Below are 18,327 nucleotides of genomic sequence, written 5' to 3' on the forward strand. Positions count from 1 at the left end.
TTGATGTCCTCACTGTCAGGGTCCTTAACCCAGGAAAGTATTTTAGCTTCACTCACATGATTTGTTCTCTAAACTTTGGTCCACAGCTTTATTTTTGTTTGTCACGCAGTGTTCTCTGTCTGGAGCACATAGTAGGGGAAGGATTGTATTATCAGGCAAAACAAGACCAAAAATGAAACGGGAGAGATGAAGTCGCCCACCAGAAAACACGCGGTGGGTCTTTGTTCAGACGAAGACCGTGCCTCTTCACGCACGGATCCAAGCCCTGTCCCAGACGCAGTCCTCCTGGTGGTCCACTTTTCTGCTCACACCTCCTGCTAAGAACCTTTCACGGCTTCTGCTTTGGAGCCCAGACTTCATACTGAACCATTCTTCTGTGACCTGAATATGTTTATGTAGAAGCCTTGAGGATCTAGAACTGACCTGCTCCTATTGCATTCTCCTACCTGGGCTGTTCCCATCCCAGTGTCACAGTGCTGTGAGCTAAAGCAAGCGCTCCTGAGCCGTAGATTGGCAGGAGACCCTGGAGGGAAGATCTGTGAACATCACGGAATCCCCTGGCTCCCTGAAACGACAGCCATCAAGTGGCAGTTTCCCCCAGGTCCCCTCTTTAACATCGGCCTTTTTTATCCTTTTAAACCACTGAGTAAGTTGTGATTGTTTCTCCGAACAATTTGGGGCCCCACCTAAGTAGAATCAGACAGCACTCCTAAATTTTCAAATATCAACCATATGGGAAACTTGGATTTACTTCTTTATCTGCTAAAGTTCAAGAGGGCTTTTGTTTTTAATGGACCATTGGATATTTCTCTGAAAGTCCCAAACCTCCCCAGGTAAGGGGTTTTCTCATTCAGAAGACTTGCGATTCACCCTCCCTTCCTCGCTATAACTTTTGAGTAAAATGAAAATTGATTTGTGTGTGTGTGTGTGTGTGTGTGCAAGTTCCAGCATGAATGCTGTCCTGAGAATTTCGTTTGTCCCCTCCTGCATTTCTTTGAGTTTAGTTTAATTGCAATAACAGAAATAATACATATTGTACATAACATATATGTGGTCTTAAGCCTTATAGTGTCTATTTCTAATTCTAGGGTGCAATTAAAAGGAACTTATCCAGTAAGTATATCTTAGCTACCAGAAATAGAGTACACTGTAAAAGAAAGAACAGTTCCTCGGATCTTGGAGTATATGTACATTTGAATTATTCAGCCTTGGTTTGATTTCTAAGGCTTACTTTAAAAAACAAACTTTTACAGTAAGGAACCCTTTTTACGATGAGGGACCTCTGGGGGTTCTCCTGATTAGTGTTTAAATTCACAAAAAGAATATGTTTTTGAAAAAGCATTGCTTCTTTCTTCCCGTATTTGTCAACTCTTACTATATCATTTAAGTTTAGAAATGAATATAACCTAGGGGTGGGAGAACAGAGGGGCAGAAAGGAATCAAAGATGGAGGCAACTTGCAGATTCTGGTAGGATTGGATGCGAAACATTTTAGTCACCCGAGGTTATACTATATAGGGCATGATTCCCTCTGCTGCACCCAACACGTTCTAGGAAATTCTAAATGCATGATTCATAGCTAAAAATATAACCAATTCTTGAAATTTCAAGAAAAGAACAGGCAGAGAATAACTGGATTCGTGTACCAAGTACAGATGGCCTGGCTTAGCATCCTCCTGTGGTAAGAGAGAAGAATGGTATGCTGTCCCTAAGCTCCACAGTATACAGATCTTCCACTCCATGGCTTTGTTTATGGTAGTTTCTTGGTTAATGAGGCTGTATAAATGCCAGAGAAAGTACCACTGCAAGCACCAGACAGATGGCTGTTGCATTGCCAGGAGAGAGGGTTGGTCTTGTGAAGTTTTCAGATTGAATTGTTTATTGATGGGACTTAAATCTCTGTGTATTTCAACATAGTTCGTAAGACATAGCAGAAGGGAATGGTAAAAATGGGCCTAAACTGGTCTCTTGTCCTGTGCATAAGGTGAAGAAGTGGCGAGACCCAGGCGTTCCACACCAACTCCAGAACTCATAAGGTGAGCGTGGAAGACACTCGCCGTGTGTTATGCGAGGAAGGCACTGTGCGCTTTGAATGATCGAGCAGCTATCCCGTGAGCTGAACTGGGCCCCTGTGACTGAAAGGCTTCCTGCGAAGTCCACACATCCATGGCGGGGTGCAAACAGGTTCTTCCTCCTAAATGCAGCCCCCTACTCCAGGGAAGTCGCCTTGCCCTTAGCTGAAGTAACTGTCCATTGCGATGTGGGTCCCTCTCTCCTGAGGAAGCCAGGAGCCATGTAGAGGTCCTGTGGTTTCCGGAGTGTGGATCCGGAATAGAGGCTTGTTTAACTAGATACAGTTTCTCGATGCATTCCACCTTCCACAGTATATTTCTTGAGTGATTATTGTACATGTGTGTGGGTTTACAAAAAGACGCCCATGTCTCTTTAAAATCTGGGTCTTTTAAAAGCTTTTCCCTCCTCCTCCTCCTCCATCCTCCCCCTTGTCCTCCTCCTCACTTCCCCCTCACCACACACAAAGACCTTTTTAGGTTCGATGAGTGGAGCCACGCTTGGAGAAGGAATGTAGGAAGTTGTACACCTTTTTTTTTCTTTTTCTTCTTTCTCCTCCTCCTCTTCTTTCTAGGGGTGGGTGTTTGTGTGTAGTACTGGGGATTGGACACAGGGCCTTCATACTGAGCTACATCCCTGATCCTTTTCCTAAATCTTTTTTGTCTGTTTGTTTGAGACAGGATCTCACTAAGTTGCTGGGCTGGGCTCAAACTTGCCACCCTCCTGCCTCAGCCTCCCAGAGTGCTGGGATTACAAGTGTGCCCCACCACCCTGTTTTCCCTTTTCCTAATAACTAGTATAGACGAGCAGTTAGGAGAAAGGGTGAGCGTTGGCTTACCATCGTCCCATTCCCCTGACTCCTGAATGTTCCTGTAGCTCTGAGACACGCGGTGCTGGGGGATTAGCACAGTGTAAGTGGTCTGTTGAGTGAGAGGGGAGAGGGTGATGTCAGAAGGTGGCCTCGTTTCTTACTCAAACTCCCTGCCAGCTTATCACTGCATATCCTTTGTTCTCCTCCAGGAGTCATAAACTACACCACGCAGAGGTGTGGTGTAGATGCATATAAATGGCTTGAGATCTTAGGATCTAGGATCTTTATCTCCCAGAGATACTCCTGTCCCGTATTTGACACCGCCACGGAATACTTCCTCGCTCTGCAGTTGTTTTATGGACACGCGTGTGTGTATATGCACGGGGTTGCGCACACACTGTTTTACCAAAGCCAAATGTGTGAGAGCTTGTGTGCCCTTTTGAGCGTGCATCACTGAGCCCTGTCTTACTCTGCTTTCCCCTGTGTGATTTAGCAAAAAGCCCCCTGACGACACTACAGCCCTTGCACCCCTCTTCGGCCCCCCACTAGAATCGGCTTTCGATGAGCAGAAGACAGAAGGTAAGAAAATGCTGTTGATGTGTAGATTCATTTTTCTTTCCATTACAGTATAACTTATCTAGAATAAATATATGTATTAGGCATTTTTTAATATGTCATCAGATCTTCATGGGAAAAATGGATTTCAATCTATGATGCGTAATTGAAAAAGTCTTTAAAATTTTAAGACACATTGGTAGGAATTCCCCTCAAAATCCTTCTCCCTACTCTGAACACACTTATCCCTTTGTTCTTGTCACTTTCCAAAGCAGCTCTGGAGTCCTCTTTCCTGGGTGTCTTTAGTTTCACAGTTCCGGCTGCCTTGAGGCGTTGAATGGATTCGAAACGTTTCCCTTTCATGGCCACTGTGATTTGGGGGAAGAGCCAGAAAGTCACACAATGCCAGATCTGGTGAACAACATGGGTGAGCAGCTGTGATTTTAGGAGCTGCTTCTGTTGGATGGCGCTTGGTAGCAGCGTTCACCATCTTTTTTATCACACCTTGCACAGACACTCAGGAAGGAGCACTCCAGAGCTGCTTCACAAAGTGGCCAGAATGATGGGGCGAGCCTGTCTGAAGAGAGAAGGCGTGTTTCCAGGAGGATACTGGCAGTCTTTTATGTAACAAATCTTTTATTTAAACTTGCACTCTATTGTGTGATCACCTCAGAGATGTGCTGTTAAGAACTAACCTTCTATTTGGTTTGCACATTTCTATTTGGGCATTTGAAATTTTGCTTTCAGAAATGTCTAGTAGCTGACAACTTCACACCTCAGAAGAGGTCAGTAAAGGTTAATGCTAATCTTCACCTGTCCTTACCAGGCAGTAAATGTTCCATGGCCCAGTGCCCAGCATGGGGGGCCATGAGCAGAGGCTTGGGAAAGACGCCTCCTCCCAGGCGAGGCTCCGACTGCTGAGCTAGACTCTGATCGTGCCGACTCTGGAGCCCGCTTGGATCACTCACTGTAATTGTTGTTTGCTGACTTGAGACTCAGGAATGATTTTCAGCCATTGTGCAACTTAGAAAAAGACAGAGCTTCATTTCTGGCATTATTGTTGCATTGACCTGCAAGTCCTTATTATTCTAGAGTTAAATAGCTGACATTTTTAAATGAATCAGATTTTCTGGATGGTAATAATGTATACCCTGCTGACATAAAATAAGCCCTTTGCAAAAGAGATCCAATCTCTCCCTGAAATGTGTCCATGCCCAACGCGTGTGCCCCTGGCGAGCCTGTTGGACAACACAGAATGTCTCTGTGAAAGTTGTCTGACTTGGGAACACCGAGGTATGTGTATGCTAAAATGGCATCGATCCAGGCCCATTGGTGGAGCTCCTTCAAAGTTAAGGGAAACTAGACCTGGAAACCTGATGAGTAAACTAAGTTACAGTTAACAAAGAGACCTCGAAGGGTAGTAAGTTAAACAAGGGAGAATCCCATCTCGTGTTCACAGTCTAGAGGTTAGCAGTGTAGGGCCAGTGAGGCAGCTCTGTTTTCTGCCGTGATTCCCCAGTCTCTGTCCAAGAAGGCTGTGCCGGCTCTCACCCCTGCTGGTCACGGGCAGGGGCTTGGGAGAGGCCAGTGGAATCTCTGCCTGCTGTAAGAGGAAAGCCTAGAAGAAGCACGCATCACTCCTTGGCAAAGCCCACTGGAGAGACTTTGATGCTGGCTAAGAACTCTTTTGTTATAGAGAAATGGAGAATGGATCTGGGAAGCCGCCAGCCGTCAGCCACACTTCAATATTCCTAGTAATTGAGTCAAGAAAACGTAGAAAAAGCATCCACAAACCCCGCTTCAGCGTCTATAACTCAGAATCCCTATGTAAAGGTGGCCTTGCAGTAAGGCTATAGTTTGTCTTATTATCCAGCCCATCTCTGATCAGCCTCGCTTTTAATGACGTGATTGAAGGTGACCGGAGTGGGATGTGATTTGATGACCCGAATCTGCCTCTTTAAGAAACTCCGTAACTGCGTGGAGACTCACATAAAACGTAAAAACAAGTCTTAAAAGTCACGGCAGTGCCCACTTCGAGTTCGTGAAAACGATGCTTCCCAGCGGCATCTTCACAGTACAGGCGCCAGGACTGCCTTTGAGCGCCACATGGCAACAGCTGCGCCCCGGGCTCTGACTTGATTGTCCTTTGAGTGGTAGCAGCCCCTGAAGTTCTCTAAAATCCTCGCCATTGCATCAGCTACTCCAGCTCTTCTCACGCCCGTACCCCCTTTCGGGCCCATTCACTTCTTTTGATTGATTCTTCAAAAGGCTTGGGGGGAAAAATCCTATAATTTGGGATCAAATGTGCCTGGTTCAGATCTGGGTTTCCTTACTTTTTCTATGGACAAGTTATTTAATCACTTGAAATCCTTGGTTTCCTCTCCCCAAAGTGTCCCTGAAGTCAACCACCCAGTGATCAAAATATAATACGTAATTGAGCTCCAGGTATCCGGGTGCCTTTCACGGACTCTGTATTTACATCCATTGCCTTTTCCAGTATCGGTAACGCTTTACACGGAAGGAAGGAAGGAAACTCAGAGAGGTTACATGACTTACCGAAGGTCCCGCGGTAAATCTAGAGGCTGAATTCAAATCCAGGTCCAACTGACCTCCCAGCCGGGCTGTCCAGTGTAATGAATTATGCCACTGCTTGCTGAGAAGGATGTAATGGGTACCTGGTTACCATAGCAATTTTTAAAAATCAGAACAAAAGAAAAGTATTAAGTTCTATGTCCTCAGTCCCAACACCTAAATGTCTGGACTTATTTCAGTCCTAAGCACTTGCCTACTCTCCTGGTTCTGTGGAGATAGTCACCAAGCATTTTTAGAATAATGTGATGCTTTTAATATTATGAAAGGTTTATTTAAGGCCCCTGGAACAACTTGAAAGATAGGAACCACTGCAAAGAACCCAGACATGTTCAGTTTTAAAGCATATTCATGGTTCACTTTAAATAAACTTCCTTATAACAAAGTAAATGTCCACAATTAATGCTTGAATGTTCAAATGGGCACCAAAAATAGAGCTAGGGTGGGTACTGCTATTCCGAATATCCTTATGTGACCAGGGGAAGAAGATGCAAGTTCTATTTTGAAAGCTTTTCCATGGCTCTGTGTACATATACACCCCTCACACCCTAGCACCCCGTGCTCCAGTCTCTGCTCCCAAAGAAGGAGGAGGGACACATTCCCAAAGTAACCTTCCAGCTTGCCACGAGGGCTAGATTATTTTGTGAAACTCAGCTACACTGAAAGCTTAAGTTCTAAAGTCAAGGTGGCGCATGGTTCTTTTTTTTTTGAACTGACCTTGGAAAATTCTCTTTTTATATTTCCAGTTCTTTTAGATCAGCCTGAAATATGGGGCTCGGGCCAACCAATTAATCCAAGCCTGGAGTCACCAAAGCTAACAAGGCCTTTTCCCACTGGAAGTAAGTTCTGTGTCTGTCTGCTCTGTCTGAAAAATGAGAGACTCATTCTTCTATCTGTCTGCGTAGTGAAACGAGGCCACTCTAGAAAGTCCACGTAAGCCATCTTTAAGCCCCACAGTGTTAAGAAGAAATGTCAGGCCAACAAGGTTTTAGAGTTAAAGAGACTATGGCATGCGATGTAAGCAGTGATAAAGTCATCAGTGAATGGAAATGATCGAGGAGTCATCTGCCATCCCGCTGCTCATTCGTTTCTTTCCTTCATTAATTCCTTCATCCCCGATCTTTGTGTGCAAATGCGAAGGAAATGAGCCAGAGAATCTGCTCTGGACTAAGCCCTGGGATATTGCCCAACATAGAGGCGCACAAAGACGATACAGTCTCTGCTAGTCCTGCAGACCTGCTTAGGACAGAAAGGACATGATGAAAGAGCAGCTATTGACAGAAGAAAGACAAGACTGGACGGTAGTGAGAAACTGGGATAGGAGCGCAGGGACATCGACCTGCTCATTCCAGCCTGCTTGGGTGGCTGGAGAAGGAGGTCTGGAGATGTATGTGTCCAACCCTTCACCTGGGGAGGCTGTGCTTTGCTTACTTGGGCAAAGCCTCCAGTGTGATGGATCCATTGAATTCTCCTTCAGTAGCAAGATGCGTATGAGAAATGCTTCTTAAAATATTCACTGGAAGACTGGATCAAAAAGTAGGCTGGTGGGCCAGGGATTTAGCTCAGTGGTTCTGCCACCTGTCTCTCAAGCACAAGGTCCTGACTTCAAGTCCCCGTACAGGGGGTGGGGGGCAGGTGAAATGAATAGACACTTCACAGAAGAAGTACAAGTAACCAATAAATGTAAGAATAATATTATATTATAATAATGTATTATTAATATATTTATTATAACAGTATAATAATATTATATAATATAATAATAATAACCAATAAATAGAAGAAATGTTCAACATTTCTGGCCTTTATAGAAATCCCAATTAAAACAACACTGAGATCCCACCGTACCCCACAAAAATGGCCATAATCAAGAAATGAAATAATAACAAATGCTTGTGAGGCTATTGGGAAGGAAGAGCCCTTCTACCTTGTTGGTGGGAGTGCACACTAAGGAAACCACTACGGAACTCAGTATGGGCATTCCTCAAAAATCTAAAATTAGAAATCCCATCTGACCCAGCTGTTCCCCTTCCAGGCATCTTCCCAAGAGAATTAAAGACGTCATATAACAGTGATCCTTGCATACTCGTGTTTATGGTAGCACAACTCATAATAGCTACATCATGGGCTCAGCCTGTGTCTTAGTTTTTTTTCTCATTGATGAGACAAAATACCCAACACCCACAAGTTAAAGGAGGAAAGCTTTATTTTAGTTCACAGTTTGTAGAGGTTTCAGACCATAGTCAGCTGGTTCCAAGGCAGAGTGACAAGGACAAGCAGTCCATGGCAGGAGGCAGCAAGCAAGCAAATAGCAGCAAGAGCAAGCTTGCCTTCCCCCTCTCCCTCTCTCCCTATACCCAGGCTACAAGCCTATTGATGGTGCCACCCACACCCCAGGTGGGGCTTCCGTTGTCCATACCCAGAACTATGCTAAACCCATTTGGTTATCACCCACCTTTAATCCCAGTATCACACACCCTAGATCCAGCCACCTCCAAAAATCCTATGAGCTCATGAGGCTTTAGGGGGACATCAAGATAAAAGCCATAACAGCCTATGTGTCCATCAACAAGTTCACTCTTTGAATCTACCAAACATGGGCAAGAACAAGAAAACATACATTTAAAGGAAGAAGAAAAAAAATCTATCCATAAAAACAATAATTTCTAACTTTATCCACAAAGTGACAAGCCCAATTCACAAGGGTGAATCCCTTGGCAGGGGGCCATAATACTACTATACTTTTTCTTTCTCAACATTTTGTTTGGCTACAGTTTTTACCAAGAAAATCTGGTCATTCTTTTTTCTTTTTTGGTGGGGGCCGGTACCAGGGATTGAACTCAGTCAAGTCCTTGCACTTGAGAGGCAGGTGGCGGAACCACTGAGCTAAATCCCGGCCCCCTGGTCATTCTTTTTTGACTCAAGTCACTGTGCTTCTGACTTTCAAAAATACTCTAAAATTTAAGAAATATAACTTTAAGAAAACATTCCAGGCTCAATCCAGGCAATAATATCAACACTGGGTTAAAAATACCTCCCTGAGACTCCAAATAACCTGTTACCATTCTCCTGGATTTTAGCTGTGTGTTAACATGATATTCCTTATCAGGCATCGAGTTCTGCAGCCCATTATCAACTGGTGCAGGAGATGCAACTTAGTTGCAGTATGAAGATTTCAACAAAATCTGAATGAATGACTTGTTGATATTACCATCATTATGTAACATGCTTTTGACAAACTCTTGTTGTAGTAAAATGGGAGAATCTGAATGGGTCCTGCTTCAGTGTTTTGGCTTTGAACATTAAAAACTGTAGACCATTAAATGGCTGTCCGATCTCCAGCGTCAGGCATGTGACTGACGACATAAATTGTCCTGCGAATCTGCAGTGTGGTGAGGAATGGTGCAAGAAGGAACAAGGTCGCTAACACTTGCTCTCTCTTTACAGCACCTCCACCACTGCCTCCAAAAAACGTCCCAGCCACCCCACCTCGAACAGGCTCCCCCTTAACGGTCGGACCAGGTAAACTTTTGGTCTTTTCTGTCCCCAGATGATTGGCAAACAGCAGTGGCCCTGGGCCTCAGCGTGCCCTCCGTGGGTTGTCGTCTGTCTTGCACTACTGTGGTACAATGATGGCATTTAGTTTCACGTCTGATACAGTTTATTGTGCAGCCTTCTTTTAAAACCACTCACGCTCCACGAAAAATAAGAGTAGTAACACTTCAGTTAATTTTTCTGTGGTGTAATTTTGTGGACAAGGCCCACATTTACTTCTAACAACAAAACAAAAAATGGTAACATGAAAAGTCACTGCTAAATGGGCCACTCGCTTTCTTAGATCACATTTAATGGTTTTAAAATTAATAGTCTCAAAGCACAATTTGTATTTTTCCAAGAACCAATAAAAATCATGCTAGAACTGAAACTGTCCAGTCTATGCAGTCGTCCCAAAGTTCCCAGGGTGGGCAGTAAGCTATTGGTGGGGATTTTTCCCCAGTAGTAGCCATTCAAGTACTTAGCACCTCACAGGGAAGAGCTGCGTGGAGATTATGAAATGGCAAGGAACAGCCACAGCCTGTTAGACAGATGACTCCCAGAGCACACTTTTACCATCTCTGACAATCAGTGCTGTGTGTTGTACAATTTGTAACCCGCCCAGTCCCTCTGCAGGAGCAGAGCAGAAGTAGTAGTGGCTATTTCCATATCTGGACCCTAGAATGCGGCTGTCACTTTTGGAATTCTTTTGCAGCTTCTTCCTTTGCTATTTATGCAGTCTGGTGAGTTTGATAAGAATAGAGTAGGATATTTATCCATAAAAATGAAAGGGAGACACAATCATTTAAGAAATTGATATTGACTCAATCCCGATAGAGAATCATGCAGCATCTCATAAATTAAGGTGCTTGCAAGCCCAAGCCATCGGGGCCTTCCAGGTTCCCATCAGTTATGTCAGCTGTAAATAACCCTACCAGCAACATGAGTATAAATACGGTGGGTCGTGCAAAATGCTAGCCCATTTCTCTGCAGCCTTGAAGCCTTGAAAGTTCATTTCTTTCAGAATAGAAATATGGAAATATCAAGCTAGTTCTTGCTGTCCAAGAGTTATTTAAAAGCAGTGCCTTCCAGTTACTTAAGTAGTAACTTCTGATTTGAATAGCCTTTGCTAAAATAAATAATTACAATCCCTCAAATTGCAGTTGTTATCAGATATCTCCTGCAAGCTGTAGCAGATAGTTTTTTACATTTTTTTCTTGTATTGTTGATACAAATTATAAAGAATAGCTGCTGTTAATGTTTAAAATAAAGCAATTTTTTCTGTATCATGGCTTCAGAGAAAGCCAGTTATGCCAGAATCCCAATTATGACAGGCTAGACTTGACAGGAAAAGAAATGACACAGCCGTGTTGGCGATTTTCTTCTGTACTGAACAGGTTTACACATAGCCATCGTAGTAATAAGTAGTAGGTGCCTGCTCAGTAGCCTGTGTGTGTACCTGGGGTGTGTATGTGCGTGTTTGTATATGTGTGCTTGAGGGTCTCTCTCTTAATCTTTAAGTCTTTCCAATGTATTTAAGAGGATATACAGCTAAAAGTGATATCCGTTTTTTTTTAAACTAACAGATACAATCAGTTTCTCCTGGTGTTTCTACTTAACATTCTAGAGTAGACTACCCTTACAAGACGTGAGGGTGACTGTCAGTGCGCAGCTGTTTGTGCTTTTTGTGTGTGTGTCTTGTCAGGCCCGGCACCCAGATACACCTCCCTGTTGGGAGGGAGTCTGTGCCTCTCTGTGAGCCACAACCTCCCCTCAGAATGATCGCTTTTGTTCACTGCTGAGCAGCCTGGAGAGATGTATCCTGCTCAGCGCTTAAATGATGAAAATGGCCAAAACTGGTCACTTTGCAAAAGAGCAAGCGATAGCATACAAGCATGATGCTCCCATCACGGAGCCGGGGCCGACCTCCCCTCAGATCATAATCCAGTATTTTTCCATCATGAACGATGCCCACCACGGCCCCTCCCAAGGAAATACACTTATGGGCTCAGCCTCAGCTCTCCCATCCCCCATACAGATAAGATGAACAAAGTCAATTAAAAGTTTAAAATCAACTACTTTAACCACAGGAAATGACCAGTCAGCCACAGAGGCCAAAACTGAAAAACTTCCATCCATCAATGACTTGGACAGCATTTTTGGCCCAGTGCTGTCCCCCAAGTCCGTTGCCGTTAACACTGAAGAAAAGTGGGTGCAGTTTTCTGACACGTTCCTGGAACACGTTACTCCAGAGTTGACTCCGAGGGGAAAGGTGGCGTCCCCGGGGGCTGCATCAGACATCCCGGCTGACTCCCCATCTCCGGGCTCTCCTGGGCCCCCGGGACTCCCGGGTCCCCCGGGTCCCCCAGGGCCGGCTGGTCCCCCACGCCATGCACCGGCTCCACTTAATTTAGAAGAAATCCAGAAGAAAGCTGCTGAGCAGACCTTCATCAAAGACGGTTACTTAGAAACAATCTCATCTCCTAAGGATTGGGGGCTGGGGCAGAGAGCAACTCCGCCTCCCCCGCCACCACCCACCTACAGGACTGTGGTTTCGTCCCCTGGACCTGGCTCGGGCGGTGGTACCGGGACCACCAGTGGTATGTCTCGCGGGTTGAGTGTGCTCATGTGCCGGGGAATATGGCAGTGGCTGCTGCAGTGTGAGCGACACCCTCCTCTCGCCTGGCACCAGCTTCAGGGCTCCCGCCTTCCTCCCTGTCCAGTGCCCCCAGCCCCTGGCATGTCCTTGCCCGTCCAGTGCTCACAGTGCAGTCATGGTCCAAGTCTGCAGATGTGTCCTGCCTCGCACCCCAGCCCCGGACGAGCCCTGCCTGCCACCCCACAGTCAGGAGGCATCCGTGTCTTAAAAGAAAATGGTGACATCATTGCTTGGCCTTCAGGAAGGTTCTGGAAAGACAGATTTCACAGCCAGTGTGGTGAGGCCAGAAGTCAGGTATTTTGCAAGGGCCTTAGGTGGGGAGAGGGTGAGCCTGCTTTTTTTTCTTTTTCTTTCTTTTATGAGTAAGGAGAAAACTATGCCATTCCCTCTAACTTTTAAGTTGTAAGGTTTGAAAAGGAAACTTAGGAGATTTTAGAGACTAACAGAAGAGAGGGAGGGAGGCAGGAAGGGAGCAGCTGACGTGTCTCACCCTGGCCCCATCGGGCTGCCCCTGCAGACAAACTGTCCCCTGACCTCCATCACATGCTACGCGCTCAACTCTAAGTGTGGTGATGAGAAAATCTACCAGAAATGCACCCCTTCGGGGGCTCTGATGGACATTGTCACATGGAATTTAATTTTTTTTCTTTGTTTGAAGCTGTGTTGTGTGTTTTCTAATTCTGAAAGGCCCACAACACTTCCTGTGCCCACGAAGGAAATGTGATTTTGCAGTGCATCTTTTCCATGACATTCATCCCACGCTGCTCACACATCCCTGGCCAGGTCCTACGTCCTTCCCTCCTGCACATGTGGGTTCAGTCCAGGCCCTTTGAGGTGGGGTGCTGTCTTTTCTTCCTTTGCTCTGAAAGACACCCAAGTGTGAGATGTCTGGATCTAGGAGACAAAGGACAGGCATTTCTACTTCTGGTGGAGGTTTTTCCAGGGCTTGCTCTGTGTCTGTGAATGCCTCTGTGCTTTTTAAGGTGGGCTTTACCACACTCACAAAGCCGATATTTTGCATCACTGAGTGTCCTCTGGCCCAATTTCCCCTCCAAAAGGAAAACTATTCAACACTCGAGTAAGTTTGGGCAGCACTATATTACACAAAATCAGCCAAGGCCTCTACCACAGGACCTCTGTGGGTCTTGATTTTACCAATGAGAACTACCCCAGTTCTTGCCCCAGGCACCACCCTCAGTGCCCCCTACACTACAGCCCTACGTGGTCGGTTCTGTCATGTTCCCTTTATCACCAATGCAAAAAGGGAGGCTGAAAGCTGTTAAAGAATTTGCCCGTTTGTACAGCTGGGTCGCAGACCTGGGGTGCAGCCACTCAGGTCCGTCTGACCCCAGCCCGTGTTCTTAATCCATGTGCTGCCCAGGCTCTTGCAAGATTCAGTCACAAAATGCCCCAACTTATTCCCCCACAAACACCCACCTGTACCATACAGTGTTGCCCACAAGATCTCCAAATCCCACTCTAAATGTGCCTCTCGGTGGTCCTGTCTCTCATTCTGCAGGGCGAGCTCCCTCCTCTGAGTCTCTGTTGCTTTCTGGTCTTTCCTGGGATGGGAGTCTCCACTCTGACCTGGAACGGCAGCAGGGGAAGCCTTCAGCTAGCACAGCCGGAGAAGCTAGATACGCTTCAAGAGGGTTGTGCCTGAGTTGCTTTCTAGGGGGCGCCTCGAGCCAGGCTTCCCAGTCCCTGTAGAGGGGAGCCTCAATTCTCTCCGTAAGGCGGGGGTCATCAGCCTTGCTTCCCTCACCTTCCACAAAGCCTGGGAGAGCTTTGTCTCATGGAATTGACCGTCAGTCTGAGGAGGAAGACAGCAGTGTTGGCTTTCTCTTGGGAATCTTTGAAAGTTTTATTTTAATATTTACTTTCCATACCTTTTTGGAAATTATTTTTTAAAGTTACCAGTAAAGACTGTTGATTCTTAATAATTGAGCTGGAAAAAGCTGTACTTCGCTGGCATTGAAGGATTCGGTTTCTAATTGGAAGATCGAATCGGGCCTGTGAAGCTCATAAATAAGTAAAGTCCCAGTTTATTCGCTGCTTAACCTTACTACTGATGAAATATACCCAAACTAGCAAATTGTAAACTTAAGATTCAAAAAAATAAGATCTGGCCTCTGGCTTAAAAGATGAGCAATGGTTCTCATTCCCCGCTTTTTATAACACTTAGGCTTTAGGGACTAACACTTCCTATCTTTGTCAAACTGGGTCTACTTTTCTTACAGATGCGTGCGGGGTCATGTTCCAGGGGTGATTCTTTGTGGAGTCTCAAGGTTCTGGAGAACAGAGTTTAGACCAAATGACCTGGGGCTTCTAACTGTACAAAAAGAAATCTATTACATCAATTCAGCAAAGAGAAAAGCAAGTTCATTGGGGGCATCCACAGAGAAAAAGGAAAACAATTAACTTTTCAATTAACAATTTTCTCTTTTTGTTGTTGTTGTTGTTGGATCTGTAACAAAAGACATAATCTTTACACCATCACCAGTATCTGTTGCCTTCTGTTTGGGTAGCATTTCATATTTTAGCAAATGCTTTCATGAGCATTTGCAATTTGCACTGCCACAGTTACCTTATAAGATAGAATGATATCTTATTTAAGAAACAAGGAAACTGAGGCTCAGAAGATGCAGATACCTCAGCTGACAAGAGGCAGGCGGGGGCAGGACACAGCCCACCCACCGCACCCTCCATCCAGGGTTGTCCCCGATTCCCCACTGCCCCAGGGACAGACCCCAGTAACCACCCAGCATTAGTGAAAGGTGGTTTTAAACTTCTCTTCTGCAGCATGGAGGGAAACTCAGAGCAGCTGACTGCTTCCTGGGGTTGCTTCAGAAATCTGTTTCTTGGAAGAGAAATGTCTAACACGTAGATACCTGGGGCCAGGCCTCAGCGTGGTTTTCCCAAAGCTGAATGTGGTTCCCACCCCATCAATGGAGTCCTCTGGGACTTCTGGTTCTGATCTCACTGCTTGAAGTACAAGTGTCCAGCCTGTGGCCCGGGGCCCTGGACAGCTACTAACTGAGCTGCCCCACGAGATTTTAAGCTCTGTACATTATGCTGTGATTTTTTTTTATGCAATATTTTTAAGGACTCGATTGCCTAAGACAAGCCAAAAGTTTGTTTTAAGCCAAAAGCCATGGTTTAAAGGTTTATTTCCCATCCCCACACTGTCACTTCAATCTTCTAAAAATCTACCTACATAATACCCCAAAGAAAACTTTACAGTGGACCTACCAGAACATTCCCCATTTTTCTGGTTCTGTTTTTCTAAAGAGAACTTTAGCCACAGACTAAGTGCATTTACACAGAAAGATATGTGAGCAGGCTCACTAAGCAAAAATAAGAAGAGGTTTTATGCAAAATGTAGCGAGGCTCTGCTGTCTATCTAAAGTCATGGGAGATTTAAGAGCTCTGGAGTTAAGTAGAACATTCGAGCTTTGTGGTCTTGGGCAGGTCCGTATCCCTGTTTCCACTGAGATGTAGCAGCACCTTGCTCTGAAGCTTGCCTCGTTGACCTAGCATAGATCCTGGCCCCAGAGAAGAAAAAGTGCAGTGAAGAGAGAACGCAGAAGGTGCGGATGGTGGGGGCGGCAGGTGCAGTTATCATGAGTAGATTTTATACCAGCGGGATTTTACTCAGCACAGCAATACAGAGAAACGCACTCAAGATTTCGCGTGGTTAAAAAGAGAAGCAAGTGTCTCGTGCCTGGGGACTCCGAAGAGGAGACAGTTTCGGAGATGGGGGTTTGACTACTTAACTTCAAGGCTCTTTGAAAATTCAAAACTTTTGAGTCTGAGATGCTGGGGCAGGACTCCAGAGAAGGCAGTGCCAGCGCCGTGCTGTGGCTGTGAGGGAGGCTGCAAGCTGGGGAGATGAGGGAGAAGGGTAAGAGATCCCTCCCTGAAGTGGGATTTCTCAGGTTTGGGGAGACAATTGGAAACCTGTGCTTCTAACCAAAGTGAGGAAACCTCTGAACAGCAACCGCTTCGTATGGGCGTGACCCCCTAAGTTCGCGGCCGAGTGGCCTTCCGTGCATCTCAGACACATGACTGAAGGCAGGGGACCCCAGAAGCAGAGACCCGCTGGTGTGCTGATGGTGTGCATGCCGGCCTCTGTGTGACATCTGTGTTCGTGTGCTTGTCATGGGCTAACAGAAAAGTAAATCCAAGAGTCCCTTCCAAAATTCCTCACGAAATCACCATGGGTAAACTCCACAGGGACAGGCATCCAAGCCTCACCTTCCCAAAGTAAACTTCCAAATTTGGTGCGCTCCTATCCTGAAGGTTCAAACCGCAAAGTGCTCACCCAGCAGCCAATTCACTTTCTTATCATTTGCCCCATTTTGTTTTTGCAGCAAGTGTCTGGCTACGTTGATAAAGTTAGCCATAAAGTTTGTATTTTGACACATGGTCAGAAGCCTAATTGTCTGATCCACCTTTAAAAACGAGAAATTCCACGTGGATAAGTCATTTTTCTTCATCCAAGTTCTCTTCCGTTTTCACCTTGGGCATAAATATATTGTGAATACAAACAAAAATCAAAAACTTTGTCCAAAGTCTGGTGGGTCTATGACCAAAGTGGAAAGCACCTAGCAGCCACCCAGAAGTCATAAGAACTTACACTCTGTCTCAAAAAGAGTGTAGCAAAGGATTTACCTTTCAGTGGGTGTCCATGACAACAAAAGGTAACGAGCTTCAGCTTCCGCCATCAACCATAGTTCGAGTAAGTTTTTTTTCTTTATTAAAAAAAAAGAAAAAAAAAAACCCCGCACGCTGCAGCTTTTAGTGCAGTAGTCGCCAAAAATAAAATCGACAGTGATCAGCATCGTGGGTGATGTGGGCTCTCTCTGCCCCGGGCGTCCAGCCACCCCTAACGCCAGCCTGTCTTCCAGGTGCGTCGTCGCCTGCCCGGCCAGCCACCCCCTTGGTCCCTTGCAGCGGCAGCAGCACTCCACCGCCACCTCCTCCCCGGCCCCCGTCACGACCGAAGCTGCCTCCAGGGAAACCTGGGGTCGGAGATGTGGTAGGTGCCCCTATGCCCCCCATCAGAAGCAGGTGGTTCCGGTGCACAGGTGTGTACAGCCTAACCCTACCACTTCGCAGTCCACTTGGGGGCTGAGACTTAGACGCCCGCGCCCAGACCTCACAGGTGGCTCGCGAAGGTTCCCCAGCAGCTTCGCAGCCAAGGTCTGAGGAGACAGGAATAGGACACATGGGCCCTCAGCTCTGCAAAGGAAGAGACGGATGTTCAGTTGTGCCAACCCCGTTAGAAAGAGAGGTTTCCTTCCACAAGCTTCATCTGCTTCTGTCCAACTCCGAGCAGGAGCCAGAGTCGGTTTCGGGCCCTCATCTGATCCTGGGTCCTGACACCAGTGGGGACCAAAAACCGGTGGGTGGCACTCTGGCGAACGTTAAGAGGGGAGTGGTGGCCCGACGGATGAGTAGCTGGAGTTGCTCACACTCTCTGAAGGGTGAGGGAGGGGTGGCGCATTCTGTGTGGACAGCTCAGGGACTGTGGCAGAGGTGAATCCCATCCGCAGCTGTGCAGAGTCACAGGCAGCAACCTCCATAGCACTTGGATCGTGGCCTGGCTGGCAGAGGCCAGGATTTCGTACGAAAGATCTTCAGATGTGAGTGAGCTCTCACACTGCGCTGCTCTCCTAGTCCCGGGGACCTTGGGGAACGACGTTTCAGACCCCAGCTCCTCCAAGCCTGGAGTTTGTCTGGCTGTGGTTTAGGGTCCTCCAGCGCTGCCCCACACAGAGTCCACCTTGGGGTGCACAGGAAGTCATCGGTAGACCCTAGGAGCCCCTGTTGTCCGACCCAGGGCTGGGAGACATTAAAAGTACGGAAGCAAAGCGCTACAAGCCGTGTGTCTAACTGTCCGCCTCTTTTCTTCTCCCGCAGTCCAGGCCCTTTAGCCCTCCTGTACACTCCGCCAGCCCTCCGCCAATAGCACCCTTAGCCCGCGCGGAAAGCACTTCTTCCATCTCGTCCACCAATTCCCTGAGCGCAGCCACCACTCCCACCGTTGGTAAACACTCTCTCCTCTCTCTCCGTCTTTTGTGGTGTTGGCCGGCTGTCTCTCACGA

General features: G+C 46.4%; 1 protein-coding gene across 1 annotated transcript in view; it reads left to right on the plus strand.

Annotated features, from left to right (window-relative positions):
- Sgip1 (SH3GL interacting endocytic adaptor 1) overlaps window positions 1-18,327 on the plus strand; it is a 99,849-nt gene that overhangs the window by 44,605 nt on the left and 36,917 nt on the right. The window contains exons 10-17 of the mRNA XM_010605235.2: window positions 1,089-1,113; window positions 1,984-2,035; window positions 3,374-3,459; window positions 6,771-6,863; window positions 9,472-9,546; window positions 11,649-12,158; window positions 17,128-17,258; window positions 18,143-18,269. Coding sequence (XP_010603537.1) covers window positions 1,089-1,113; window positions 1,984-2,035; window positions 3,374-3,459; window positions 6,771-6,863; window positions 9,472-9,546; window positions 11,649-12,158; window positions 17,128-17,258; window positions 18,143-18,269 — 1,099 coding nt within the window. The remainder of the gene's footprint in view (window positions 1-1,088; window positions 1,114-1,983; window positions 2,036-3,373; window positions 3,460-6,770; window positions 6,864-9,471; window positions 9,547-11,648; window positions 12,159-17,127; window positions 17,259-18,142; window positions 18,270-18,327) is intronic.

Source organism: Fukomys damarensis, unplaced genomic scaffold, assembly GCF_012274545.1.
Source record: "Fukomys damarensis isolate Sample0158 unplaced genomic scaffold, DMR_v1.0_HiC HiC_scaffold_33, whole genome shotgun sequence".
In the NCBI taxonomy this organism is placed as follows: domain Eukaryota; kingdom Metazoa; phylum Chordata; class Mammalia; order Rodentia; family Bathyergidae; genus Fukomys; species Fukomys damarensis.